The following is a 26,552-nucleotide window of genomic DNA, read 5'->3' on the forward strand; positions in this document are numbered from 1 at the left end:
GCTTACATACTAAAGTATATTTTCCAAAAAAAATTAGATCCTTCGAGATTAGCTTTTCTTATTTTTTTGAGAAGATTACTCATTGAAGCCTGAATTCCTTCTGTATTTATACTTTTCAGCTCCTTTTCTCATTTTTCCTATTCAAATTCAATGGGAAAAAACTCCCGGGGAACAAACTCCCGCGGATTTTTTTATTCATAATTGGGCTGATAAACTTTTCGTTTCAAATTAGCCCAAAAAGTTTCAATAGGTCGCAATTGTGGAACATTTGGAGGATTCATTTCCTTTGGGACAAATTCTATTTTTTTATTTTTCATGTTTTCTATTGTGGATTTCGCATAGTGAGAGGACGCCAATCTGGCCAAAAAATAATTTTTTGTTTTCCATGATATTTTTCGATAAATTTTTTTTTTCACAGCTAATCCACCTTTAAAAAAAACTGGTTCACTGGTACCACTTTCATTAATGGCTAACCATAACAAAACTTTTCCTGGGTACTTTGTCAAACGAATAAATTTAACTTTTTCGGTGGCGGCGTGACTAGAAGACTCAAAATAATGTTTTGGTTGCCATTAATTTCCTTCAACGGTAAAATATGTCTCGTCGTCCATTACACATTTGTACTCTGATGAGCAAGAAAAGTAATTTCTGGAAAACTCCCGTAGTCTATGTTTAATTACCTTTTGTTGAGCTTCGGTGGTAAATGGTGCTGTTCTTTTCTTCCTTTTCTGTACTCCCATGGATTCTAAATATTTCTTAATTGTGTTCATGTCACAATTATATTTCCTACCCAATTGACGATACGATTTTGCACTGGCACCTAATACTTCATTTTTTTAATTTAGAGCGTAGTTTGGAGTCTTGTAAACTGCATTTTCGACCAGATCCACTTTTTCTTTCAATTGGCATATTGTTCTCATATAAGTTTATTGTCTTGTAGATAAAGGTTTTTTTGAATCCCATGTCCTTAAAGTGCCAAAAAATTTAATTTTTGGTTTTGTTTGGGTTTTCTTCACAAAATTTAACAATTAATTTTCGACGGTTCAGTTCGTTTAGTGCCATTTTCGAAACAAATATTAAATTGATCCGAACAATTTTATATTTGATAAATAAAAATACAGTACTCTTGAATTTACCGTATGTATTTTTTTTTGTTAGTCATGTGTCATTTTTAAATAGAGTGTTTTTCTTATTCGTATTTTATTCACCATACGTTATAATAATCACATTAACAAAGTACCGATCATTAGGTAAATTTTTGATCATAGTTCTAATAGATAGATAGAAGATAACTATCGAACATCGATTTAACGCATATATGTAAATACCACAATCGTTGATTTTTTCAAATGCAATTTTCATTTATTAAATTAAATATTTAAATGTTTACATTGCTGAATTATTAAGACAAATAATACATTAATTAATAATTATTATAATATATTGTATATTTTTGAAATATTCACAGAAAATAAATGATGTTTTTCAAAAGCTGATCTTTTCCTTTAATTGTTGTTATATGTTAAATTGTGAGAAGAGTGTGAGCAGCAGTCGCGTGTGAATCGGCTTAAATGGACAACCGGGTGGCTGACTACTGATTGGAAAGGAATTACTTACATACTATATACGCACTTATACTTTTGAATGTAGTAATTTATAATTTGTATTTTCTTTTTAGTGGCATTAGTGAGAGTGAGTGTAAGTCTTGTATTATTTCCGTATCTCCTATTTATATATGTATGTATGTATGTTTGTTTGTATAATATTATTATTTATATGAGTGGCATGGTGATTTGGAGTATATATGGAATTAAAAACAAATGTAATAATGCTAATATAAAATTATGACGATGTTGAAGCTAGATGGGGAGATTTTATAATAAAGTTTAATCACTTTCGGTATCATCAAAAAATTGTTTTCTATAATTACGACGCACACGAGCAACTTTTTGCTGAAATTGATTTAAATTCGTTTTACGCTTGTTGATAACGACAACGCCTTCGTCGTCATCACCTTCATGTTCGTCTACGTTTTTAACATCACAGTCGTTGTGTTCGTAACAGGGTGAAAGGTATGTGCCGATTCTCGTTGTAGTTGTGGAGGTGGAAGCCTGAATATCGTTGTGATCTATTGTACTAGGTGTAGTAGAGTTATTTAAGCTGACACCGCTGTCGGGCGTGAACATATAGGAATTGTTATTATTGTGTTGAGATGAAGATATAGCATATTCATAATTATCCTCATTATTGTGATCTCTGTTATTTAAATTGGGCCTTTGAGGCGTTAATTGTCCATTATTGTTGATATTGCCTTCTTCAAGGGCAAATATATCATTATTGTTTGTTTCATTATTGTTAAACTCAACTTCATCTTCATCCAGCTGTTCCTCAAGACTGCCGTTATTAAAGTCACTGCGAACTTTGATGTAATCACTTATGGACATTTTACGCCTTTTCAGGAGTGGATGAGTTGTTGACGATTTCAGTGAAACATCTCTTTGTGATTGAGATGCATTTGATGTGGAAGTGGTGGATGTTGTGTTCTCTTCAAATAAATCATTCCGATAACTGTTATTTGAGTTCCTTGAGCTTGTAGTTGGAAAATCGTCCAATACATCTATGTCGGCGCAACGTCTTTTCTTATGACTTTTACCAGAACCGCTACTTCCAAGACCAGCTGTGCCATCCGTATCTAGTAATGGAGACATCCTCTGGCTGCCATTAATTTTTCTACACCCACTACGGCTTTTATTTCGATTGTGATCAACATCATCGTAGTCTTCGTTATTATTAATGTTATTTAAAGGACTTTCATTATTTGTAGGATGATTTATTTGAGGTAGTATTGTTTCAATTGTATTAATCACGTTGATTGCTGCAGAGTTTCTGGGCCGTTGGTTGGATCTTAAGGATCTCGAAGAGTTTGTGCGAGATTCTTTCGAAGTGGAGCTGTTCGTTTTTGAACTTGTAGGTTGGTGTACGACACCATTGGGTTTTTTCTCCGGCACCCCCCCTTCATTACTGGTATTTAAATTATTATTTTGTTTGTTGGCGTCACCATCAAGATCATCATCATCTTCAGAATCTGACATGAATATTTGCCGGCTCAGGCGTAGAAAAGCATCTGTAAGAAGAAAAATTTTTATTTAAATACATGATTTGAAATTAATTACAATCTTCCTAAAGTTTATAGCATATGAGGTGAATAGAAAGTATGATTTTGAAGCGAATAATTTTCATATCGTTTGATAAAACAAGTAGGCCGCGGTTAATAAGGTGATACATTGTAGTACAACTAGGGTTTTTATCCCGGGAATTCCCGGTACAAATTTTCCGGGAATTTTGCCAATTTTTCACTACCCGATTCCTGGGATTTTTAGTCGGAATCTTGGGAATTAAAAACTGACGAAAATACATAGAAAACAAGTTAGTACTCTATTTTTTTCACCAAAAAACAGTAAGAAGTTTTTTACAGTTTTTTGCTTATATCTCGGCAATAATATACCGCTTATTATTATTATTATTTATTTTGGGTTTTACGTATGAAAATTTAAAAAGTGAATTCATTATTTATAGAATTTATTTCTTATTGAATCATTCTAATTTCATTAAATTTCTTCTTCAAATCCATAAAGAAATAGCTTCAACAATTTATTAAATGATTAAATTGTTCTTCAATTCAGATCTATTACAAAAAGGCTTAAGACAATTTTTTCGATTAATTTTGTAAATGATTTGATTTAACAAAAATTTAATCATTAAAAGTTTGAATAAATTCTGTTATTAATTAACTTTAAAATTAATTCAGTTTAAACAAATGCAAATGAATCTAAAAAAATAAATATTAGGAATGGATTTATGGAATGAAAGGCTGATATTCTTTAATTAAGATTTTATTAATTAATTTTTTTTTTTTTTTTGTTTATTTTAAATAATATTTATAGAATTTACATGTTTTACAAAGTAAAGAGTTTAGGAATTATTTTCCTTTTCAGCTTAATAATATGTTTTTGACTTTAATATACATATATTAGAATTCTAATTATGAATTTATTGTACAAATTACAGGGAAAATTTTAAAAAACCTTTATGAAGCTTGGTATCAGATAAAAAAATAAATTACTATAATAATTTATTATGAGATCAGTTCATTAAGATGACTATATTGTGATTTTTGACATTTAGCGTTAAAGCGTGATGTTAGTTTTTCAATTTTATCCTGAACGAGATCGAAACCGGAAATTGTATGCAGACGTCGAGTCGAATAGTGCCCGGGAATGTAGAAAAAAAATTCCCGATTCCCGGGAATCAAAAAGGTCGGGAAATTAAAAACCCTAACTACAACAGTTATTTTACATTCTCAATCGATGATAAACAATTTTGTTTACTGTTGCATATTAGGTGCATGAATATGACATTTTTTTAAAAAAATATTTCAAATAACTCCGCATTGCACTTTTAATGAAAAACAAGTAAGAGTACTATATTCGGCCGTGCCGAATCTTAAATACCCTCCACCTAAATATGATGTTATAACAACTGAAATAATAAAACAATTGTTAGAAAGTCTTGTTTACGCAGATATTTTATTTCAAATGTACAAAAAATTGTATCTAATTCTGCAATTTATAATTGAAATTCCTATTAGAACAATTTATATACTTAATAATTAGTTATTACCAGGGAAACCGGAAATATGCTCTAAAAAGGCGTTTTAAGCTCTTTAAATATGCAGTAAAAACTATAAAACAAACTTTTACATAATTTTTAAGCAAACAAATTTTCAAATAAAAATCGTTGTCTATTGGATCTGAAAACATTTTTATACATAGAAAATGTTCTTTCGACATCAACTGATGCTTCAGTGATGATGACATCATGATGTTACAGGAGCAAATTTAAAAGACAATATTTCTTTAACACTTGGAACGGTTAAGTTTGAATTAGAACTAAAATTTGATATTTAGATGACGCTGTTATTAAAATAGTGCTTATTATACCCTTCACCTTCGTGAGAAGGGTATATATAAGTTTGTCATTCCGTTTGTAATTTCTACATTTTTCATTTCCGACCCTATAAAGTATATATATTCTGGATCCTTATAGATAGCGGAGTCGATTAAGCCATGTCCGTCTGTCTGTCTGTCCGTCTGTCTGTCTGTTGAAATCAGTTTTCTGAAGACCCCAGATATCTTCGGGATCCAAATCTTCAATAATTCTGTCAGACATGCTTTCGAGAATTTTGCTATTTAAAATCAGCAAAATCGGTCCACAAATGGCTGAGATATGAGGAAAAAACCAAGACAACCTCGATTTTTGACCTATTTTTTTTACCTATATCTGGATTACTAAGACATTAATATAGACAATATGGATATCTAATGATAGATATTTCAAAGACATTTGCAACGACGTATATAAGACCATAGTAAGTTGGACCTACAATGGGTCAAAATCGGAAAACAAATTTGTAACCCGAATTTTTTTTAAAAAAAAAAAAAAATTTAAAAAGTTTAAAAAAAAAAAATTTTTTAATTAAAAAAAAAAAATTTTAAATAACAATCGAAAAATTTTTTTTTCCAAAAAACTAAAAAAAACAACTGGAAAAAAAATTAAATTTTGTTTAACTAAAAATATTTAAAATTTTGAAGTATAATTTGGTGAAGGGTATATAAGATTCGGCACAGCCGAATATAGCTCTCTTACTTGTTTTAATATAAAACAATATATATAGCACTCTTACTTGTTTTATATTAAAACAAGTAAGAGAGCTATATTCGGCTGTGCCGAATCTTATATACCCTTCACCAAATTATACTTCAAAATAAAAAATGTAAATATTTTTAGGTGAACAAAAATTTTTTTTCAGCTTTTTCATTTTTTGGAAAAAAAAAATTTTTCGAATTGTTTTTTTAAAATTCTTTTTTTTTGAATTTTAAATTTAAAAAAAAAAATTTTGTTTTTTGGTGAAAAGCCATCTATTTTCAATTTTGATTTTTAAACAAATGAAGTAAAAACATGTAACACAACAGCGAAAAATAAGTAAGACAAAATATGCTCTAAAAACGCATAAATATGCTCTTAGAACAAATATATGCAAAAATATGAATTTAAGGGTAAACTATGCAAAAATATGCACTCACAAATCGATGCCAAAATTCTTAAATAGTTCAGAAACTCACCAGAAAAAACATGCATTTGCATATTTTGGTTTCCCTGGTTATTACGTTTGGATCAACATTTTTCCTTTTTAACCTCCAGTGAAGAAACAGTGTATAAAAAAGGGTATACAAATATATTTAGACAAATTTCAAAATATTGGGTTGTGGGACTTATATGGGAGCTATGACCTATTATGATTCGATTATCATAAAATATTTTATATTTAATATTAAATTCAGTAGTATGATTTTTGAATACAAATTACTGATCTGTGTACTATTTTGGTTCAATATATTTTTGTAGAATTTTATATAAACAACGCTATTAACAAGAGTCGACCTTATATGGGAGCTATGCCGAATTATGAACCAATATTTAAAAAATCTTGTAGTACGATTCTTGTATACAAATTACTGATCGGTGTAAAATTTTGGTTCAGTACAGATTATTTTGTATATTTGTGCAGGCTAATGTGTTTTTCGGAGGTGGTTCTTATATGGTGGCTATGACCAATTATGGACCTATTATCGTAACATTTGGTACATCGATTTTTGTATATATTGAACAAATTTTTTTTCGAATTTCAACCTGATAACTGTATTTGTAAGAAATTTATGAGGATTTTAGTGATTTTCGGGAGTGGACCTTATATGGGAGCTTTGGTTAAATATGGACCGATATTCACAAAATCCAGTAGTATGATTGCTGGATACAAATTACTGATCTTCGCGTAATTTTTTTTTGATATCGATTTGTTGTAAATATTTATTAAGGTTAATATCTTTTTCGGAAATGGGACCAATTATCGGTCAATCTGCGTATTTGGTACAGTGATTTCTATGTATATGAGCATTATTTGTGTCGAATTTTAGCATGTTAAAGGTATTTATATGAGATTTATGAGTACTTAACTGATTTTCAGAAGTGGACCTTATATGGGAACTATGGTCAAATATGGAAAAATTTGGTGTTGTGATTTTTTTAAGCACAAAACTTGTTTTTCTTGAATTTTGTGTGGATACTGCAATTTTGTAGGCATTTACAGACCATAGAACCATATTTCGGGAAGATATTTGTATGGGGGCTAGGAGAAATCATGGACCGATTCTTATAATTTTTACCAGAGTTAGTTCTTATAACATAAAAATAAAGTGTGTAAAATTTTATGGTATTATCTGCAATATATTTGCACAAATAACAAAAACTATTTAAAAATTATCAAGTTTTCTGTTAGGTTGTCTCACATTTTGGTTCATAACTCTGGTTCCACTAAACCGATTTTGCTGATTTTCAATACCAAACTGCTTAGGAACAATAAATACTTTTCTTGCAAGTTTACCAATTTTGTGTCTATTTTGGACGTGAGCGTGTTTTACACAGACAGACAGACAGACATGGCTCAATCGACTTAGAATTTCATAAGGATTAATAATATACATATATACTTTGTTGGGTGTCACATGAGTATTTCTCAATGTTACACACGGAATGACAAACTTATATATACCCTCATTCACCACTTACGGTGGTGGAGGGTATAATAACGGTGAATTCATAAAAAATAACGGTTTTATTCAAATTAGCTTTGCGTTAATTGCAGTTTTGTGTTGATCAATTTAAAAGCTATAAGTTAAATCAAATTAGTAAGTAACAAGTGTTTTGGATTTGTTTGCAAGAATTAAATTAGTTTACAAATTATTTTAAGTGAAAATTTACAAAAATGCCAAAAAAAAACAGACATTGGTAAAAACACAACCAAATCACAGTAGATCAGGGAATGATGAGCAGCTGAAATAGCTGCGGAACATGAATCACGTCTATATTGTGTACAATTTTTAATTTACAAGGTAAATTTTGTGGAACTTTTTTCGAAAAGGTTTAATAACTTTTTCAAGTATAAACCGATTTTAACGACTAATATCTCGTTTTTGTCTACATAAAATTTTCTATAAAATACTGTGCAAAAAAATAGGGTTTCATAAACAAAAATTAAAATAACTATGTTGAAATTGAAAAATTAGAAAAAAATAAAAAAAAAAATCGAAACTATTTATAAAATCTTACACAATTTCTTGGAATATAGATGTTATGCATACATTTTATGAAAGCTTAATTCCTTACCTATCCATAATTATGTAAAATGTTTAAATCGGTCTAAAAATGTGTGAGTTGGAGGTAATAAAGTACTATGATTTACCCTAAAACTGTTTTTTCAAAATAACTCAAAATTTTTAGGGTGTTTCAAAATGTTTGAAACCGGTTGTAGTATGTCTCACCTAGGCCTACAATCTCCATTAAATGAAAATCAATATAAATGTATGGAAAATTGTGCTTCGATTTGCGTCGTTTCGATATGCGTCGCGTTTCTCCGGTCCCAATTAGCGACGCAAACCGGGGTATTAGTATATATGTATAAATAAAAAATTTACTAATATTAATTTCTGTGATCAGCCAACAACCAGCTAAATTCAAAAGTAATACATATATATATTTAAATAATGTAAAGCAAAGTTTTACAAGTGTTGTAGAAAACAATGTCTGCAAAATTGACAATTTCTTTTCCTCAATAAATTTAAACTATACTGAGTTTGTATTACCACTTAGAAAGATATAATCAAACAGATATCATGTCTAAATTGTTCTAAACACAATTAACATGAAAAAGTACTTTTACATATGCAAATATACAGTGGCGTCCAGCTATTTAGGGACAGATCTGAATTTAAAGTGCGATAGGGGCTAATCGAAGAGGCTTAGGGTATACAATTTAGCATAAATATGTATTCTTTCGAAAATGTTTGGTATTGTCAATATAAATAAAAAATGTATAGCTTTTAACCTATAATTGGTACTAAGTTTAATTTTGGGCAACTTTTAATTTTCAATATAATTGCAAAAAACCGACACATTCGCACGTGACAAATTCAAATGCCATTTTCAGCGAAACCTGGGCAATATTTCAATGTGAACTAATTTTAGAATGTTGTACATTGATGTCTCTTAAAAATGGTTTTGATTTTACGGAAAAATTAGTTATATGTACTTTTTTTAATTAATTTTAATGACTGTCACACGGTAAATATTTTTCCATCATGATATTTCTGTTGTTGTTGTGGTAGCAGCAGTGATTGCTGAGTTGACAGCCCTGTCGAGGGAACGATATTTATATAATGATATTTCTGTAGTTTCTGTTGCTTTTTTTTACGAAATAACAAAAATATTTTGTATGCACAACCCCCTGTCTATAATTAACCAATAAATGAAATGACGTTTGTTTTGAAGACAAAGTTGTCTGAGCAAAAACACTAACAATTTTGTCATAACAAAGCAATAATACTAATAAATGGGAACTGTAACTGATAATTTTTTATCTTGACAACCATTTTGACGTTTATCATGACAACAATTTAATTTATCATAGGGTAAAGTATTGTGTAGTAGAAATGCAATAAAAAATTAAATTAAATGAAAATAGTATCAGGAATATCAACCGCAGTTTTTTCCTATCTGCTTTTACTTTTTGACCATTGTACATATAAAGCTAGCCATCACTGTATGTAGTCGTATATACCAGGGATGCCATGTCAATCCCGGGATTTTTCGGTATTAACAAAACCTGAATCTTTTAAATAAATTCCGGGTATTCTAGGATTTTTCATATTTAAGTAGCTCTTATAAAGTCTAGAATGCTAATATTGCACTTTTGCACCAATTCTTATTTCAACATTTTATTCTGACATTGACAGACTTTTACACTAGTTTAATAATTATTTCGTGTTGTCTGTGAATGAAGTTTTTCGTCAGCTCCTTACATTGAATAATAAATAAATTAATAAATGTAATTATATTAATTTTTTTTATAAATAGTGAGTTCTAAACTGTAGCAAAGTTTGTCTGAAAGTAAATTTTTGACAAATATGAGATGAATAAAATTTCATTGCTAAAAAATTATGATAAAATATTTTCTAAATTTTGATAATTTTTTGAAATCTTTAATAAAATGGAATGGATACAGACTGGAAATCATATAATTTATTAGTATTTTGAATTTTCTAGACTATTGCCAAATTATATCAGAGTCTAAAAATATTTCATTTGGCACAGCAAAATTCTTAAATTGTAATTTACCATAGTATTTTGCTACCGTTTGGTTGGCACACGGTCAAACTAAAACAACAGTTTTATATATGGTTTTAATGTCCATATTCTGAACTATATGACTTAATATAATTTGTATAACAAAAAAGTGTTAATATAAAAAATAATATCAATCCATAGAAAATTCAGGGATATTAATATACTACTTTTGTTATCAAATTTATTATTATTAAATAAGAATTATCATTTGTTTCCAATTTATTTTAATTCAATCAATTAGTTTTTTTCATTATATTTTTATTTAAATGTATTTATGAAACAAATTGCTTTCATTGCAAAATTGTATGTTTTTAATGTAAAACAAAAAATCCCAGTATTCCGGGATTTTTGAAAAATACAGTATCGTTTGGCATCCCTAGTATATACTGATAAACCCTACAAACAATTGGAAGATATCATCGTTAGGTGATATTAATGCGATATCTTCCTTTTGAATATTTGAATCAAAATTATCATATATTTTTCATCCAATCGTTTTTCATATAATAAATGTATATATGTATATTATAGCAATATTTTCAGTCAAAATTTGGAATCAAGACAAAAATCATTACAGTGGATATTTTTGAAATTATTCGAACGAAATGTTGTTGGTGTTCATTCATAACCTTTTAATTTTCAGTCTAGTACTGCAATAAAGAATTTGTTTTTAAATTAAAGAATTCTTAACGAATTAATCAATTCATACATTTGAGAATTCATTCATTAGAGAAATATTGGGTTTATGACTTAAAAATTTGAGATTTTTTTAAATGTTTAGCATTTATTTGAAGCATTTCACATTAGGTCAAATGACACCTTTTTCTGTGCAAAAGTGTTAAAATCGAAGTGCTGTTTTACATTTGTTTTTGTTGTTTTTTAATTGGAAACACTTCAAATAAAAGACACAGCTATGCGTCAACGTCAATAGATGTATTTTTTTTTATAAATGTGCTTGCAATTTCAGTAGTGCTTGCTCAACTTTAAGTGCGTGTTTTTCGAATTGTGTTCGTAATAATTCATTTGTATAAAATGAAAAATAAAGAGACAAGTAAGTATAAATGTATTTAATTAAAGCTGATTTATATATATTTCGCTATACCTCAAAATAACTCATTTTCCTAATACGATAATTTTAGTATTATTTTGTTTGTACACACAAAACCAAAACTGCATTAAATTTTCAAATAATACAAATGATTTGTTTGATTGTTTTTGATTTCACATAGTTTTTTTTACTAATGCATTTTCACCACTTATGTTTTTGACAACTGAGTTGGGCCTTTGACAGTAGAGTTTCCGATATATGTGTATTTATCTATTTTATCGTGTATGTATTTATAAAAACAAATAAAATATGCAAAAATCTGAATAAAAATACAAAATAAAAACAAAGTTTGCAAAAAATACAAATCAACTAAAAATTAAAATATGTGTAGAAATTATCACACCCGTTGCCTTTTGAAAATTTTATTTTTGATTTCTCTCTGCAAACCACAACCATTGAAAAGTGGTTAAAAACATTAACATAACTTTACGGTTCGATATTATTTTTTTGACAACAGACATTTGTTGCATATCTGTAATAATCTGTGCTATGGTGTTAACAAAAAATGTAAATATTTTAATTTTGAAATGTAAGCTGAAAGAGCGACTCAAAAATCTTTCGCTTGATACGAAAATTTTATAAATTTTCTTTGCGAGAAATTAAAAAAAAAAAACACAAAACCCTTTTAAAAAGGTTTTGACAAATTGTCACCATAAACGAATCAACTTTCATTTCACTTTTCATCCATACAAACGGGTACATATTTATTTTTTTCTTGTAGATGCAATAGCATCAAAGAGCTAGTTATAAATAGCTTAACACGCTGTTAAACCTGAACCAAATCAAGGCGTTTGTGTTTTTCACTAATGAATTATGAACTGTCAATTTTATTTGACACCCAATATTTTATATAATATTTTTTGAATAAACAATTTATGCATTTTGACACATCTCGTTTATTTCCTTAGGGGAAACGTGAAGTCACTAGTTTATTGTGATAGAACAGCCGCGTTGTCCGAAATCAAACAATTTTTCTGATTAAAAAAAATTTCAAATTTAAAAATAAGGAAAAGTGGTTTTAAGTGCGCTATTATTTTGAACAGACTGTATCTTGTTTAATAATTATGTCAATGATTGATTTACAATTATTTTTTTTTCACTTCCAATATAAACACAATAAGAAACACAAATTATATTGTAGCCACTTACAGAACGTTACATTTAGTTGTTTATTGAAATAACAATTTAATTTGTTATTTCAATTGTATGTAGGGTTATTGTGATTTTCCCACACGATTTTTGACACAATATAAGTTGTTTAATTGAACCCTTAATATAGTGTCAAATGGACATGTGTAATATAAACTGTAATTACACATTGTAAATGTATGAATATAGCATGAATATAGAACTGAAATCAGAATTGTTAAAGTACACTTGCAGAAATATTATTAATATGACAATTTTTCCTGTCTCTATTTCAATATTCGCAAATTAAGCTGGAGCAATAAAAATACGTCCAATTAGCTGAACGTACATTTATCATTGAATCAATTGAATTGAATATTCCAATCCATATCAATTTAAAATTACTAGTACAAGTACTAGTATTACCGATTCTCAGTGTAATAAAACAAACAGTGATGTTAAAAAAGTAAAAAATAATAAAAACAAAGTTATGTGATTTAGCAAAAATGTTAATAGAAATGTTGAACATGTTGTCAACATAAGTAAACATCTTTAGTTAAATGTTCCTTCTCATGGGACGTCTAGAGAAATGTAAATAATATCAAACTAATGCAAAAATCTTATAAAAGGTAACAAATAGAGTTTGAAAACTTTAGTCGGTAATTGAATTTTAGATTTTCAATACGTAAACTATGTTTTTGAAATTAGTGCTACTTATATATTCAATTCAATATTGCAAAGCATTCAAATTTAATAAAAATTTATCGCCAACAACAACACGTAAGGAATTACAAACCGAAGAAATTGAAAATTGGTTGGCAAAACCGTTGTCAAATATTAAACATCTGCATTTGAAACTACGTTCTAATAATTTTCATCAAGATGTTGCGAATTCATATACGCAATGGTTTCTGAAACAGACACTTGTGCCCATTACAATCAGTAAATACGAGATGATAAAAAATAAAACTAATACAATGACAACCGATTACAGTCGAAATAATTACGTTATAGTTACTAGTATGACAAATTTGCGTACCACAGCATACCAATTTGGCAAAAGGGCTGGCATATTCTTTTTTATTGTCAATGGCGATCTTGATTTCAAGGAATTACTCAATATTTACTATCTAGGTTGGAAACGTTTGCATATATTCAAAAGTTTTCTTCTAACAGATAATGGTGTTTTAATGTATGACCCTTTCGCTTTGGATGAATTCGGAAACTATGGACAAATTATTAAATATACTGGTAAAGAATCGATTGAACGCACTATATTTTATAACATGCGTGGTTATCCGTTGAGAGTACAACTGTTTAGATCGGTTTATTCAAAACCTATAATAGATCCAATAACAAAGAAAGTCGAACGTGTTTATGGGGTTGATGGTCGAGTTGCAAGCTTGCTACAGGAACATATGAACTTCACTATGAATTTACTAAAGCCAGATAAAAATTATTTTGGGTAAGATACAAAATATTCAACTTATACGAAATAATAATGGGTCTTCCAATAGGGACTTCCGAACATTAACAGTTGAAGCTACATCTGTCGAATCACCGTTTAATTACTAAGTTTGTTTTGTCAAATCACAAATATAGCGATCAAAATTATAAAATTTGTTTCATCAAAATGGGTGCTCTGTTCAGGCAATGTTCCGCGGCACAGCCTCTTACTTTAGCAACAATATAGGCAACTAGCACTTTTTTAGAACATTTCCATTTTGTTTTGGCAGTTTTTATTCCATTCCCATGAGTGGTAATAGATCTCCAGGTTTATTCTTAATGACAATTTTTTTTTACAAGTTTTTATTTTTTATGTATGTATTATTAAATATACCGTTTTCTTATTATACCCCATGAGTGGCAAGGGTATATATAAGTTTGTCATTCCGTTTGTAATTTATACATTTTTCATACATTCTGGATCGTTATAGATAGCGGAGTCGATATAGCCATGTCCGTCTGTATGTTGAAATCAACTTTCCGAAGTCCCCAAATAAATTACTATATAGTTCCTGTTCAGAACCAGGACTACCTCGATTTTTGGCTTATTTTTAATGTATATCTGGATTACTAAATCATTAAAATAGACAATATGGATTTCTAATGATAGATATTTCAAAGCCATTAGCAACGTAATTTGAATCTACAATGGTCAAAATCGGGAAACATGTTTTTAAACTCCAATTTTTTGTTCACCAAAAATAATTTTTTGTTATAATTTGTTTTCATTAATAAATTAAAAAAGTCAATTTTGAAAAAAAAATTGGAAAAAAATAAAAAAAAATTTTTAAAAACAAAATAATTTTGTTACTTAAAAATATTTAAAATTTGTGTGTTTAAAGTATAATTAGGTGAAGGGTATATAAGATTCGGCACAGCCGAATATAGCTCTCTTTCTTGTTTTAATATCAAATATACATAGTAACCCAGCAAAAAATAATGGAAGTGCATCTTTACATATGACATTTTAATCACATCTAAAGTTGCAAATGAATCTTTTCTACCTCTGAAGATGTGATTTTAAATATGGGTATTTGACACTGAATTATAAATATTTCGTTGATGTAATTGTTTCCTACATTTTTTGAATTTTTTAAAATTTATTAAAACCTGTAAAAATTGGTATACAAACAATTTTTACATTTTTTAATCATTAAAATTAATCAGCCATTGTTTCATAAATTTTATAACTACATTAAAATCAATTCATAAATGCTCAATTACATCACTTTTTTTCTATTATTTATATTTCCATCCAAGATGCCAAAAAATATAGGTATCCACTACCTACATTAAAATAACACCTTAAAATCGAAATTTAATCGCATCGAAAGCACCGAATTTATTAAGTAACAAGTTGTCAAAAATGAACAACATCCCTCCAATGACAAGCTAATGTAAAATTCATAGCTTTTTCACCAAAATTGGAAGTACATCAAGCATGCTATTTGTTGTGAAAATTCTGCATCTTCTTCCTCACTTTTTTTGCTGGGAAAGAATGAAATTTAATATCAAATATACATAGTAAAGAATAAAATTTATAAGATATTGCTTACAGAGGCAAAATTTGGTAAACGAATCTTACAAAAACTATGTATGGATGATAAAAAAACTAATGTAGCGGACGATGAAAGCGTTTTATCTCTGATTCTATAATAGAGCCGAACAAACAATTAAAATTATTATAAAACTAATGTAGGGACGATAAAAGCGTTTTTATCTCTAATTCTATAATAGAACCGAATAAACATTAAAAAATTTCTACACTGCTTCTTGCAATTTCAAATTAAAATCACTAATGAAATAGCTAGTTCTTGACCGATTTCATACTGGCTATACGAATGCGTTCTAGCACTTCTTTTTAGATCATTTCAGCGTAAATTACCTTATTAAGAAATTGCTTTACATCAAACAAAATTAAATATTTTTAAAAATGGTTATTTTATATGATTTTTTTCTAGGGAACGTAGTCCTAACGGATCATACAACGGAGTTATCGGATCTATAGTAAATAACGAATTGGACTTATGTGTGACCGGATTTTTTGTGAAGGACTACATGGTACCAGAGATGGACTTTTCCGTTGCAGTTTATGATGATAAACTGTGTATTTATACACCAAAAGCCAAGAGAATACCTGAATCCATTTTGCCAATATTTGCTGTTCGATATGATCTATGGTTTGGTTTTATTTTTATGGCATTTATATGCTCCGTTTTATGGGCAATACTAAGAGCGTTGAATTTGCAGCTTAATGCGGTTCAAATACGGGGAAGTCGCCTAAAGAAAAGTTTTAGATGGCAATATGTACGAATTCTTATTGATACATGGGTTGTGTGGGTGAGAGTAAACATTACACACTACCCACCTTTTCACTCAGAGCGAGTGTTTATCGCTTCCCTGTGTTTAATAAGTGTAATATTTGGTGCTATATTTGAATCGAGCTTAGCAACTGTTTACATACACCCCATATACTATAAGGATATTCATACTCTTCAGGAATTGGATGATAGTGGTCTTCAAGTTGTGTACAAATACTCCTCGATGGCTGATGACTTGTTTTTCAGTGAAACTTCACCTTTGTTTGCAAGTTTAAATAAAAAACTCCGGTTTCTGAGAGATCTATATGCGGACATCATGGAGGATGTAGCATTTAATGGCGACAAAGCAGGTGTTTCGAGATATACAACCTTAATGATGCAGTCCTTACATTATATAGTATCGAAACAGTTATGGATTGTACCAGAATGTCCTAAATATTACACAATATCGTATGTTTGGCCTAAAGACGCGCCTTGGGATGAAACCATAAACCGATTATTATTACGAATACAAAATGCTGGTTTAATTAATAAATTCATTTCCGAAATGCAAACCGATGTCGATATACAAATTATGAAGGATAATATGTACGATACACATCAAGGATATAAAGTTCTAACCATAGAGGATTTACAACTTGCATTTTATGTAGTTTTAACTGGCTCTTCGATGGCATTAATATCACTGCTAGTGGAAAAAGTACTAGCTCCTCACAAACACCAATAAAAATATTAAATTAATCACCCATTCACACCCTTAAATATGTTTGTACATATGTATTTGTATATGTCCTTTATTCCCGAAGGCGTATTCGTGTAAATAATACACTCGTTATTTTCTTTAATACTAACATCCAAACGACTCTACGACTACTAACACCAGGATGCTAACTTTTTTGTGTGTAAATAAGGAATATTTAACAGCTCGCTAGTTAGCATAAATATTGCCATTATGAATGGGGCTGCTACAATATTTTATTGTCGAATACAAATAAAATTTATTTACTCCGCCTTTGGAAACCGATAAAATCTTAGGCATGAAAACTAAAGAGTATTTGGATAAATCAAAGAATATAACTATTGCATATCAATCAAAAATATTTATATTATTATCTTTCATTCATAGAGAATTTAAACAAGATATGTTATTATAAATGTAGTAAAAAGTTTACTGATTAAGTGATTAAGAGATTGTCAATCATCTTATTTTAAGGTTGCTAATACAATTGTATCATACATCGGTCTAATATTAATTTTAAACAAACAATTATAGAATTCACAAGGTATCCTATCATGTCATATTGTTACGACAGCACAATAAACATAGCTTAAAGGGTAGTATTATTGTAGGTTGAAATATAAACATTGTGAAGCATTAGAACATTATGACATGATAGGATACCTTGTGAATCCACTAAATAAGTTTTCACAACTTGTTTCACAATAAGTCTAGTACACAGGTGAAAACTTTGACCTTAAAAATCTAGAATTAGTTGCTAGAGGAGCAATAAAATAACATATCTTTTTGACACCCGTCCTTATACACATGTACACATGTATTAAATAAATCAACTGAATATTATTAATATATGGGGGCATAATATCAGTCAACCAACAAGTTAGGCGAAAATTCACCAGCCTTCGTATTTGTTTATCCACCTATAATGCAAATCATTATTAATAAATTTTGCTTTTGTTCAGTTATTCTTAAGAAAGTATTGTTTACTATTTGACAAACAAGTGTTAACAAAGATTTTATATGAACTAACTTGAGTGGCAGTTTGGCTGATAGTAAATACTCACATATATTTTCAATAAACATTCAAGAATAACAGATCTGACAGCTAGCGCTAATAAAATATAAAACGCTGAATAAAATTTCGTAGAATCCAATGTCTATCGAAAGTAACAACGACTTTATATAAAAGCGGAATGAATCTACCATTAAGAAAGATTGGAGCAATACTGGTTTATATCTTAGCCAATATCAATGTTACAGCTAGTGAATATTTTCACAACAACTCCAAATCTCTAAATGTAATTCGTGACCACACACTAAATTTGGAATGCATCCGTATATACATTAATAACATGGACAATTTCGTCTTTGATATAGTGTTTAATATAAAAATTCCTCTAATAATTACAACCGTATGCAGTATGTATCCGAAACATGTGCAGACATCTTTATGTCCACATTTAATCGTACAACTAAATTCCATTGAAGAATTGGAACCATTACTTGATAACTGTGCTACTCATACGGGTAATATGTTCATTCTATTTAGCCACAAAATAGATTGGCACAAAATATCCATATATGGTGAATACTATTGGAAGACGCAAAAAATATACAGTGCATTTTATATTACAACCGAACATTCAAAGTTTTATCATCCATTCATTAAATTTAATGATAGATACGGTGCTATGGTGGATACCAGCGAACATAATATCAAAAATATATATAGTAATCTACATGGCTATCCAATACGTGTTTATATATTCGATTCAGTGTTTTCGGAAGTACAGGCGAAACAAGATACATCCATAGTGACCAAAGTTGAAGGAGTAGATGCCAAAGTAGCGTATTTATTGGAAAAGCTTTACAATTTCAGCATGCAACTTCAGTGGCCAGATGATGATTTCTTTGGGTAATTTTAATTATGGTTAATGTACACAATTATTTATATTTAAACAATTTTACTTGCTTTTTTTAGAGCTCGCTTAGAAAACGGTTCATACAATGGCGCCTTAGGTCGCCTGATACGTAATGAAACCGATATTGCGATGTCTGGATTTTTCGTCAAAGACTACCTAACACGAGATGTACATTTTTCGGTACCAGTCTATATGGACAAACTATGCTGCTATGTAATAAAATCGAAACGTATACCGCAATCAATTTTACCCCTTTATGCTGTTGATGAAAGTATTTGGCTCGTTTATATGTCTGTGGGATTGTTATCGTCTTTTGTATGGATGCTACTTAGGCGTTTAAATCTTTGCATAGGCAGATGTGATAACAAACGAGTAACTTTTAAAACAACCCTTTCCTCATCCTCATCATTACGTTTCCAATATTTAAATATTTTCAAAGACACTTGGGTATTGTGGTTCCGAATGATAATAGTGCGCTTTCCACCCTATAACGCCGAACGAATATTTGCCATTTCTTTGTGCTTAGTGAGTGTTATTATAGGTGCCCTTTTGGAGTCAAGTTTGGCCACCGTTTACATCCGACCTCGTTATTACAAGGATATCAATACTTTGGAGGAATTAGAAAATGCCAATTTAAAAATATTTATTAAACATGCGGCCATGCGGGATGATTTATTTCGAGGTCAAAACACACGATTATACAACAGTTTGGATGAACGTGTAATGTTAGTGGGTGAGCCGGAAGAACGTTTAATTAGCATAATGTCAAAGCGTGGCGGATTTGTAGCTGTTACCCGAGAGTTTTCTCTACTTATTGCGGATATTTATTACTTTATTACGAAGAAAATTCACATAATACCCGAGTGTCCAAAGACGTATCACATTGCGTATTTATATACAAAAAATTCTCCTTATGAAGAAACCTTTAATGTGGCTTTATTGCAGTTTTTAGCCGCGGGCTTAATAGAACAGTGGATTGATGAAAGCCGACATGAAGCCCTATGTCAAATACATAACTTTGATGACTACATAGCTGAAAGCAGTTACCAATGGAAAGCTTTTCAAATAAATGACCTACAATTGGCCTTTTATGTTTTGATCTTCGGAAATATTTGTGCAGCTTTATTGTTTTTTGCTGAATATATTGTTTATAAGAAGTTTTTTAAAAAAATAAATATAATTCGTCGGTAAATAATCCATTGTATTTCTTTGGGAAATATAATATGTGGAAAACTAATACCATTTATATATATGGATACTGATATTTTATAGCATTTATATATCTTAGGGTCACATTAGGGCTGGAAGACATCCATGACATGCGGACGGACATAGCTAGATCGACTTAGAATTGCATGGATTCAGAATATACTTATGAGTCCATGCAAAATTTATATACCACCAATCTTTAATATAGACAATATGGATATCTAATGATAGATATTTCAACGACCTTTGCAACGGCGTTTATAAGGCCATAGTTAGTCGGACCTACAATGGGCCAAAATCGGGAAATAATTTTTTAACCCGATTTTTTTTCATAACATTTTGTTCACTAAATTAAAAAAAAAAATTTAAAACTTAAGAAAAATTTTGAAAAAAAAAATTAATTAAAATTTTTTATCACTACGACAGTATAACTATTAGTTAAGGCCAAAAAATAACATTAAGGCTATAAATTTAAATTTTTTAATTCATGAAATATCTTTGTTGGAACTCTTTGCACCGATATTTTTGATGATTTAACTTACCTTTTATAACTAGTGACATTTAGAGTTCGAATTTAAGTCCGTTAAGATGCATTAATTGCTGCAGATTTAGTTTAATAAATATTCCTAACATCATTAAGAAAATACAAGATTTTTACAAATATATTAATACTAGTTGCCTGTGTAAACAATTGTATTTGCTAGTCTACCAACTACTCATATGTGGTCCTAAGGAATCGATTGAGTTTTTTAAATAAATACATTTTGAATACTGGATCGTTTACTGCCAAACCTATAAATCTTGAAGTACAACTATACCAGCATTTTTTTTATTATTGATTTAGTAATTTTAATAGTTCATATGGGTATGGGGAAGTGTATCGTTTTATGCGAATTCATATCCCGATTGTTTATTCGACGAATTAATTGCATAAAACGAGGTATCCGTGTGTTTAGTTTTATGCAGGTCGATCGAAGTCATATCGCGATTGTTTATTCGACGAATTAATTGCATAAAACGAGGTATCCGTGTGTTTAGTTTTATGCAGGTCGATCTAAGTCATATAATGTGGGATTAAACAATACATTTTTCCACAAAAAAATGTTTCTTCGTAATTTTTTTATTTGGACGTGAATAAAAAAATATTTATGACAAGTTTCAAAAGATAAACGTTTTCACTTACCCCGGAAATTTGACGTTATGCCAGTGCTAGTGCTTGGTACATTTATGTTGTTGTTATTATTGGAAGAGGAGGAAGTGTTTGCAGCGTTAGAACGACTAGAATTGCTTATAGCAAAGTTACCGGAATCCTCTTCTGAAGATACATTCGAATCTGAAACAAAAAATAGCATTGCAATTTGCATATTATATGCATGATCAAATTATTAATGAAAATTAAATAAAGTTTAATTACCTGACTTTATTTTAGGTTTCTTCTTTTGAACCTTGTGGTGCGGTCGTGAAGTTTCAGCCAAAGCTGCTGCCGCAGCAGCCGATGTAGTAGGTTTTTCATTATTTAGACTGTTACTGACACGTGTTTTTAGTTCCTGACGACGTCGCACAGAGCGTTGACGATGATTTTGCTTCGAATTGGTACTACGTTTACGTCCGTTGACAACAATAGCTAGCTTGTTTGAACGTCTGTTATTAAGAGAGGCCCCTTTTATAGCTAGGCGTCTTAAAGTATTACGTTTCTTGGCAATTAAGTAAGCAATGCGATTGGTTGGCTTTTGCAATTGATTAATTTTGACTTTAGCTAGTTTACTCTTTTTATTATGTTGTTTCCGTTGAGTTTGTCTGCGCATCATTGCTTGTCGTTTGGAGCGTCTTCTGCCCCGTGTGGCATTATTCTCATTATCGCTATCGCTGTCGGAAGAGCTACTGCTGCTCGAACTACTACTGCTGCTACTGCTGTCACTACTACTGCTATTGCTACTACTGGTGCTGCCGCAACTGAAGAACGAACTAATACTACGATCTTCTTCCTGTGATACGTCTGTAGTACTATTGGTTTCCCACTCTTCTATTTCTTGTTGAATCAAAGAATCGAAGAAGGCCATCATACGAGGATCTTCATTAGTGTTTTCACTGCTATAATCATGGGACAGATGATGCCAATTTTCTGGCAGAGCCATGGTAAATAAATTATATGGTGAATACAATTCACGAGGATTATCCGAACAGGAGGCTTCCTCGGTTAAGGAACCATTCCAATTGTGTTGTGAAAAGGGACTCCATATCTACAAGTTTGAAAAACTCTAATGCAAATTACCACCACAATATATATTTCTTTGTCTTATTTACCTTGATTATTTTTTCTACGCCAGATGATGCCAACAAACACTTCTGACGATTATATCTTACTTGATTCACAATTGAACGATGACCATATAAAACCATTTGCGTTGATTCCACCCATTGCTCAGTGCCATACACTACAAATATATATACATATATATCGTTAAAAATACAAAAAATGAACGAATTAGAATTAAATTTAAATATTACAGTCAATATCGGATAAACGCCAAACATATAGATTAAAGTCATCAGAGCCAGAAATAACCATTTCATCATCTTCGCCGGCGAAAGTACAACTTTTCATGGTGCATGAATTGTAATAATTGCTGTGATAAAATGTGCAAATCGGATCAGGAGAATTGACATCATACAATATTGGCGGCAAACGTCTACGCAAGCCCAGTATCAATTTACCTGTACGATTGAATCGTACACTCATACAGCTACGAGGGTTTCCCAAATTACCATACAATATAACAGGCCTAAAAGTAATAAAAAAGATTGCATTTAAGCAAGTACGCATTAGAAAGAAGATATTGATGTAGTGCATAAACTTACTGTTTGGGTTTACGTATATCATACAGAGTAGCGCCACGTTTAGAATTGGCTGTAACTAAAAGATTTCCCATTGTTGGATGGAATTCGACTGCATGAAAAGATGATGGCACTGAAGCGACCACTGTAGGTACAGTCGATCGTTGATCAAACAACAATATTTCACCATTTTCAGAAGCTGTAGAAAAAACGTTATCATTTTGTGGATCTATCGATAGTCCATACACTGGTCCATCATGTTTGAAAACGTTATCTAACTTGCCACTGAAAATTAATAAAAAAAAAATCTAAATTATGTGAACTTTGTTTAACTCGTATTTATTTTAATTTACGTCTCAAAATCGTGAGAAATGGCTAAGGTATCATTACCACCAGAAATTAATTTACGATTTTTACTATCAAAGCCCAAACAGAATATATTACTGGCCTGTTCAGTGGCCAAAGCTCGAGGTGTTGATATTCCAGATAATGACTTTTCCACATCCCAAACCAAAACACGTTTGTCATCTCCTCCTTTAAAAAAATAATATATTCAAAGATACATATCCATTCAAATATTTCACACCCTTGTATATGTATATGTATTTATAACACACCTGATGCTAAGTATCTGCCACCATGGGAAAATTCTATAGCATTGACACAACCAAAATGGCCTCTCAAATCAGTTTTAAAAAGATTTTTTGCAATGCGAAAGCGTTCTCGAAATAGGTTACCAGCAAATGCTTTGGGATTTCTATTAGTGTTCGTTTCACGTTGCAGTATTTGATGACATACATTGGTGGTTTTCTCTGCAGTTCCAAACATTTTCTTTACTTTGAGTTTGTTTTTCTGGTTACAATTTCAGATTATTGCGTGTATTATATGTATATAAAACTCTTAGTTCAAACCAATTATTTTTTTTCGATTTCAATCAGAGTATTGCCACTCAAACAGATTTTCTTTGGAGTTTCGTTTTAAAATAATCATACTTATTGGTTTTTATGCAAATATGAGGCGCAAATAAAATCAAGTCTAAAAAAATATAATTTATTTAATTATTTTTAGTATATTTATAACCGATTTATATCCAACTCGAAATCTCGTTCGAATCGAACACTGAAAAAAATAATTTTCAATTATTTGTAAAATCTAAGAAAATTTAAATAAATAGATTGTTGGCAAAATTTCATTTGTCCGGGATTTTAATTAAAATCTAGTAAAATAAACTAGATTATGATTGAAATCTCATTTAAAATAGATTTCAGGCAGCGTTTCCAAAAAACAGAAAGAACAAGTTTTGGTTAGAAAAGAATTCGAAACTCTAATTATACTACATATCAATAATTTTCAAAATATAAATCAACATTTGAAAATTTGTTCTTAAAAAAGCACTATATTTATGAAATAAATTCTTGGAAAATAAAAAAATATATGGAATTGGAATCAAGTATAATCGAATCAAAATCACGTTTTGGCATAAAATGAACTCGGTTCTGTTTTTTATGTTTACTTATTTTATAATAAAAAGGATTGTTAATACTAAATATTCTAAAATGTGACTAAAAATATAATAAAGTTGGGGCTAATTACCACAGTCGAACACTATCAAATACTTATTCGAACGTACAAGTTTCTTTTTTAATTTTTGGGATTCTCTTATTCGATATCGAATAAAATGTATAGAAAATTATGATTGTGCGTTCGAAATTTATTTCGATTACAACGGCAAGAATTTGCCCCCAGGTACTTTTACACTGGGTAATGTCGACACACAAATGTTTACATTTCGTTACCCCGAAGAAAATTTGTACTTTTATAAAATAACATTTCTGGACTATAATCTAGTTAATAGTCGGCACATCGGATTGTTAGCAAATGTACATATTTTTATGGTGAAGATTGCAGTATATTACCCCAGTGTATATTTCCCGATATACGTACCTCCAATGTTCGATTATTGGATGTATTATTGTATGCCATTGAATAGCATTTACAATACCTTTTGGGGTCAAAATTTAAAATTTTGTGTTTGTTTATATGAAATATTTCAGATTAATATGTATTAATAATTTGGGATGCTTTAAATCATTTTTTAATGGTACCTATTTTGAAAAGCTTTCAAACCATATCAAAAATGTTGAGATTCCTTGGCGCCCATAAACTAGATTTGTACTAATTCCTATTATAACCTTTGTTTCTCTCCAATTTGAAAATAAAATAGAGTTTTTGGATAAATAGTCATGATTTTTAATATATGGTAGCTAAATAATGAATTAATTCAATATTTAAATAAATACGCTTTATGGGAGGGTATTCATTCAAATTCCATGATTATACTTTTTGTGACCAATATTTCAATGCCATGCCAAGCTCTAAGTATAGTTTATTTACACAAAATAAACGTAAAATTAAGCTCGGTGCTTAAATTAATTATTTGGGAATAAGTAGGTATGTAGGGTACTATTTTATTCATATATGTACATATGAATGTGCTATGTACGTATATAGATATGTATGTACATAAATATATAGTATATATTTATGTATACACTGAACATATGTACATATAATTGTATAATTATAAAATGTCTTAAGATGAAAAATCTATTTTAGAAGTGTTTTATTTATGTTATGTGATACAACAAATATTTTTAACAAAACAATTTACAAATAAACATAATGTAGACAAAATGACACAGACTCTATTTGTATGTGCGTATGTTTGGGAATTGTTACATACCTTTGAACACTAAAAAAGGAGATGGAAATAATTTATTAACTTTGAAATTTTCCTAAATTTAATTAATTTTTATAATAAAATTTTGTTATTCGTAATTAAAAAAAGTTCTCCTTTTACTAATGAAGACAAAAATGTAAAATAAAAAATGTCGTCATAAGAAGCAGCAGGTAATTTTGTAAGTGTAAAAATCACCACTCCACTGCTAGACCATGAAAATTATCCTCTTTACAAACTCGATTTTTGGTTTAACTTGAATTTGTACGAATAGCAGATATTTGTTAATCGATTGGCAATTGTATCAGGAACTTCTTCAAGTCAAATTAGTTGTAATTTTTCCACAAAATAACACCGAAGATTGCAAGTAAAACAGTCGATATTATAAAAAATACAATTAGAAATGTACAAGTTGTATTAAGGGTTACCAAGTCTTTTAAAATCTTTCACACAAAGGGAACTTTTGTTCTTTTTTGCAACTGGGGGAGATTTAAGAATAATAATTGGCTTAATGTTGTTTACTTTTGAAATTTTTTATATACCCATCTGTCAAATTCTACTACTTACACTGCAGCCACACGATCAAGTTTTTCTTGACAGTCTTTTACATATACTATTTGTCAAAATTTATAAAAATTGAAAGCTGTGACGTCGGCTGCACACAACTTGAAAACAATTTTAGTAAAAATTGTGCAAAAAAAATGTAATCACCTGTTTTCTTGATTGAAAATTGAAACACCAACTTAAA

The 26,552-nt window shown here is 29.7% G+C and overlaps 3 protein-coding genes across 3 annotated transcripts; 2 read left to right on the top strand and 1 right to left on the bottom strand.

Moving 5' to 3' along the window:
- Positions 1–1,336: 1,336 nt before the first annotated feature.
- On the bottom strand, positions 1,337–26,208 carry LOC135948716 (DDB1- and CUL4-associated factor 5). Its single transcript, XM_065498127.1, has 9 exons — positions 25,811–26,208; positions 23,685–24,102; positions 23,421–23,601; positions 23,092–23,352; positions 22,741–23,015; positions 22,537–22,667; positions 21,647–22,472; positions 21,416–21,565; positions 1,337–3,124 (listed from the first exon to the last, which is right to left on the bottom strand). The coding sequence occupies exons 2-9, from the start codon at positions 23,893–23,895 to the stop codon at positions 1,887–1,889; spliced, it is 3,273 nt and encodes a 1,090-aa protein (XP_065354199.1). The 5' UTR covers positions 23,896–24,102; positions 25,811–26,208; the 3' UTR covers positions 1,337–1,886.
- Positions 13,228–17,089, top strand: Ir10a (Ionotropic receptor 10a). The gene is made up of 2 exons (XM_065498395.1): positions 13,228–14,000; positions 16,003–17,089. Exons 1-2 carry the CDS (start codon positions 13,228–13,230, stop codon positions 17,087–17,089), a joined length of 1,860 nt encoding a protein of 619 aa, XP_065354467.1.
- On the top strand, positions 18,793–20,214 carry Ir100a (Ionotropic receptor 100a). Its single transcript, XM_065498396.1, has 2 exons — positions 18,793–19,016; positions 19,083–20,214. Exons 1-2 carry the CDS (start codon positions 18,793–18,795, stop codon positions 20,212–20,214), a joined length of 1,356 nt encoding a protein of 451 aa, XP_065354468.1.
- Positions 26,209–26,552: the final 344 nt, after the last annotated feature.

Source organism: Calliphora vicina, chromosome 1, assembly GCF_958450345.1.
Source record: "Calliphora vicina chromosome 1, idCalVici1.1, whole genome shotgun sequence".
NCBI lineage: Eukaryota > Metazoa > Arthropoda > Insecta > Diptera > Calliphoridae > Calliphora > Calliphora vicina.

Excerpts from the sequence above, each read along its gene's own strand:
- Ir10a (XM_065498395.1), top strand. The coding sequence starts at position 13,228 with ATGTTTTTGAAATTAGTGCTACTTATATATTCAATTCAATATTGCAAA. Across the intron at positions 14,001-16,002 it reads CCAGATAAAAATTATTTTGG|GGAACGTAGTCCTAACGGAT; the intron begins GTAAGATACAAA and ends ATTTTTTTCTAG.
- Ir100a (XM_065498396.1), top strand. The coding sequence starts at position 18,793 with ATGGTGGATACCAGCGAACATAATATCAAAAATATATATAGTAATCTA. Across the intron at positions 19,017-19,082 it reads CCAGATGATGATTTCTTTGG|AGCTCGCTTAGAAAACGGTT; the intron begins GTAATTTTAATT and ends TGCTTTTTTTAG.
- LOC135948716 (XM_065498127.1), bottom strand. The coding sequence starts at position 23,895 with ATGTTTGGAACTGCAGAGAAAACCACCAATGTATGTCATCAAATACTG. Across the intron at positions 23,016-23,091 it reads GATATACGTAAACCCAAACA|GCCTGTTATATTGTATGGTA; the intron begins GTAAGTTTATGC and ends TATTACTTTTAG. Across the intron at positions 21,566-21,646 it reads GAAACCTAAAATAAAGTCAG|ATTCGAATGTATCTTCAGAA; the intron begins GTAATTAAACTT and ends TTTTTGTTTCAG.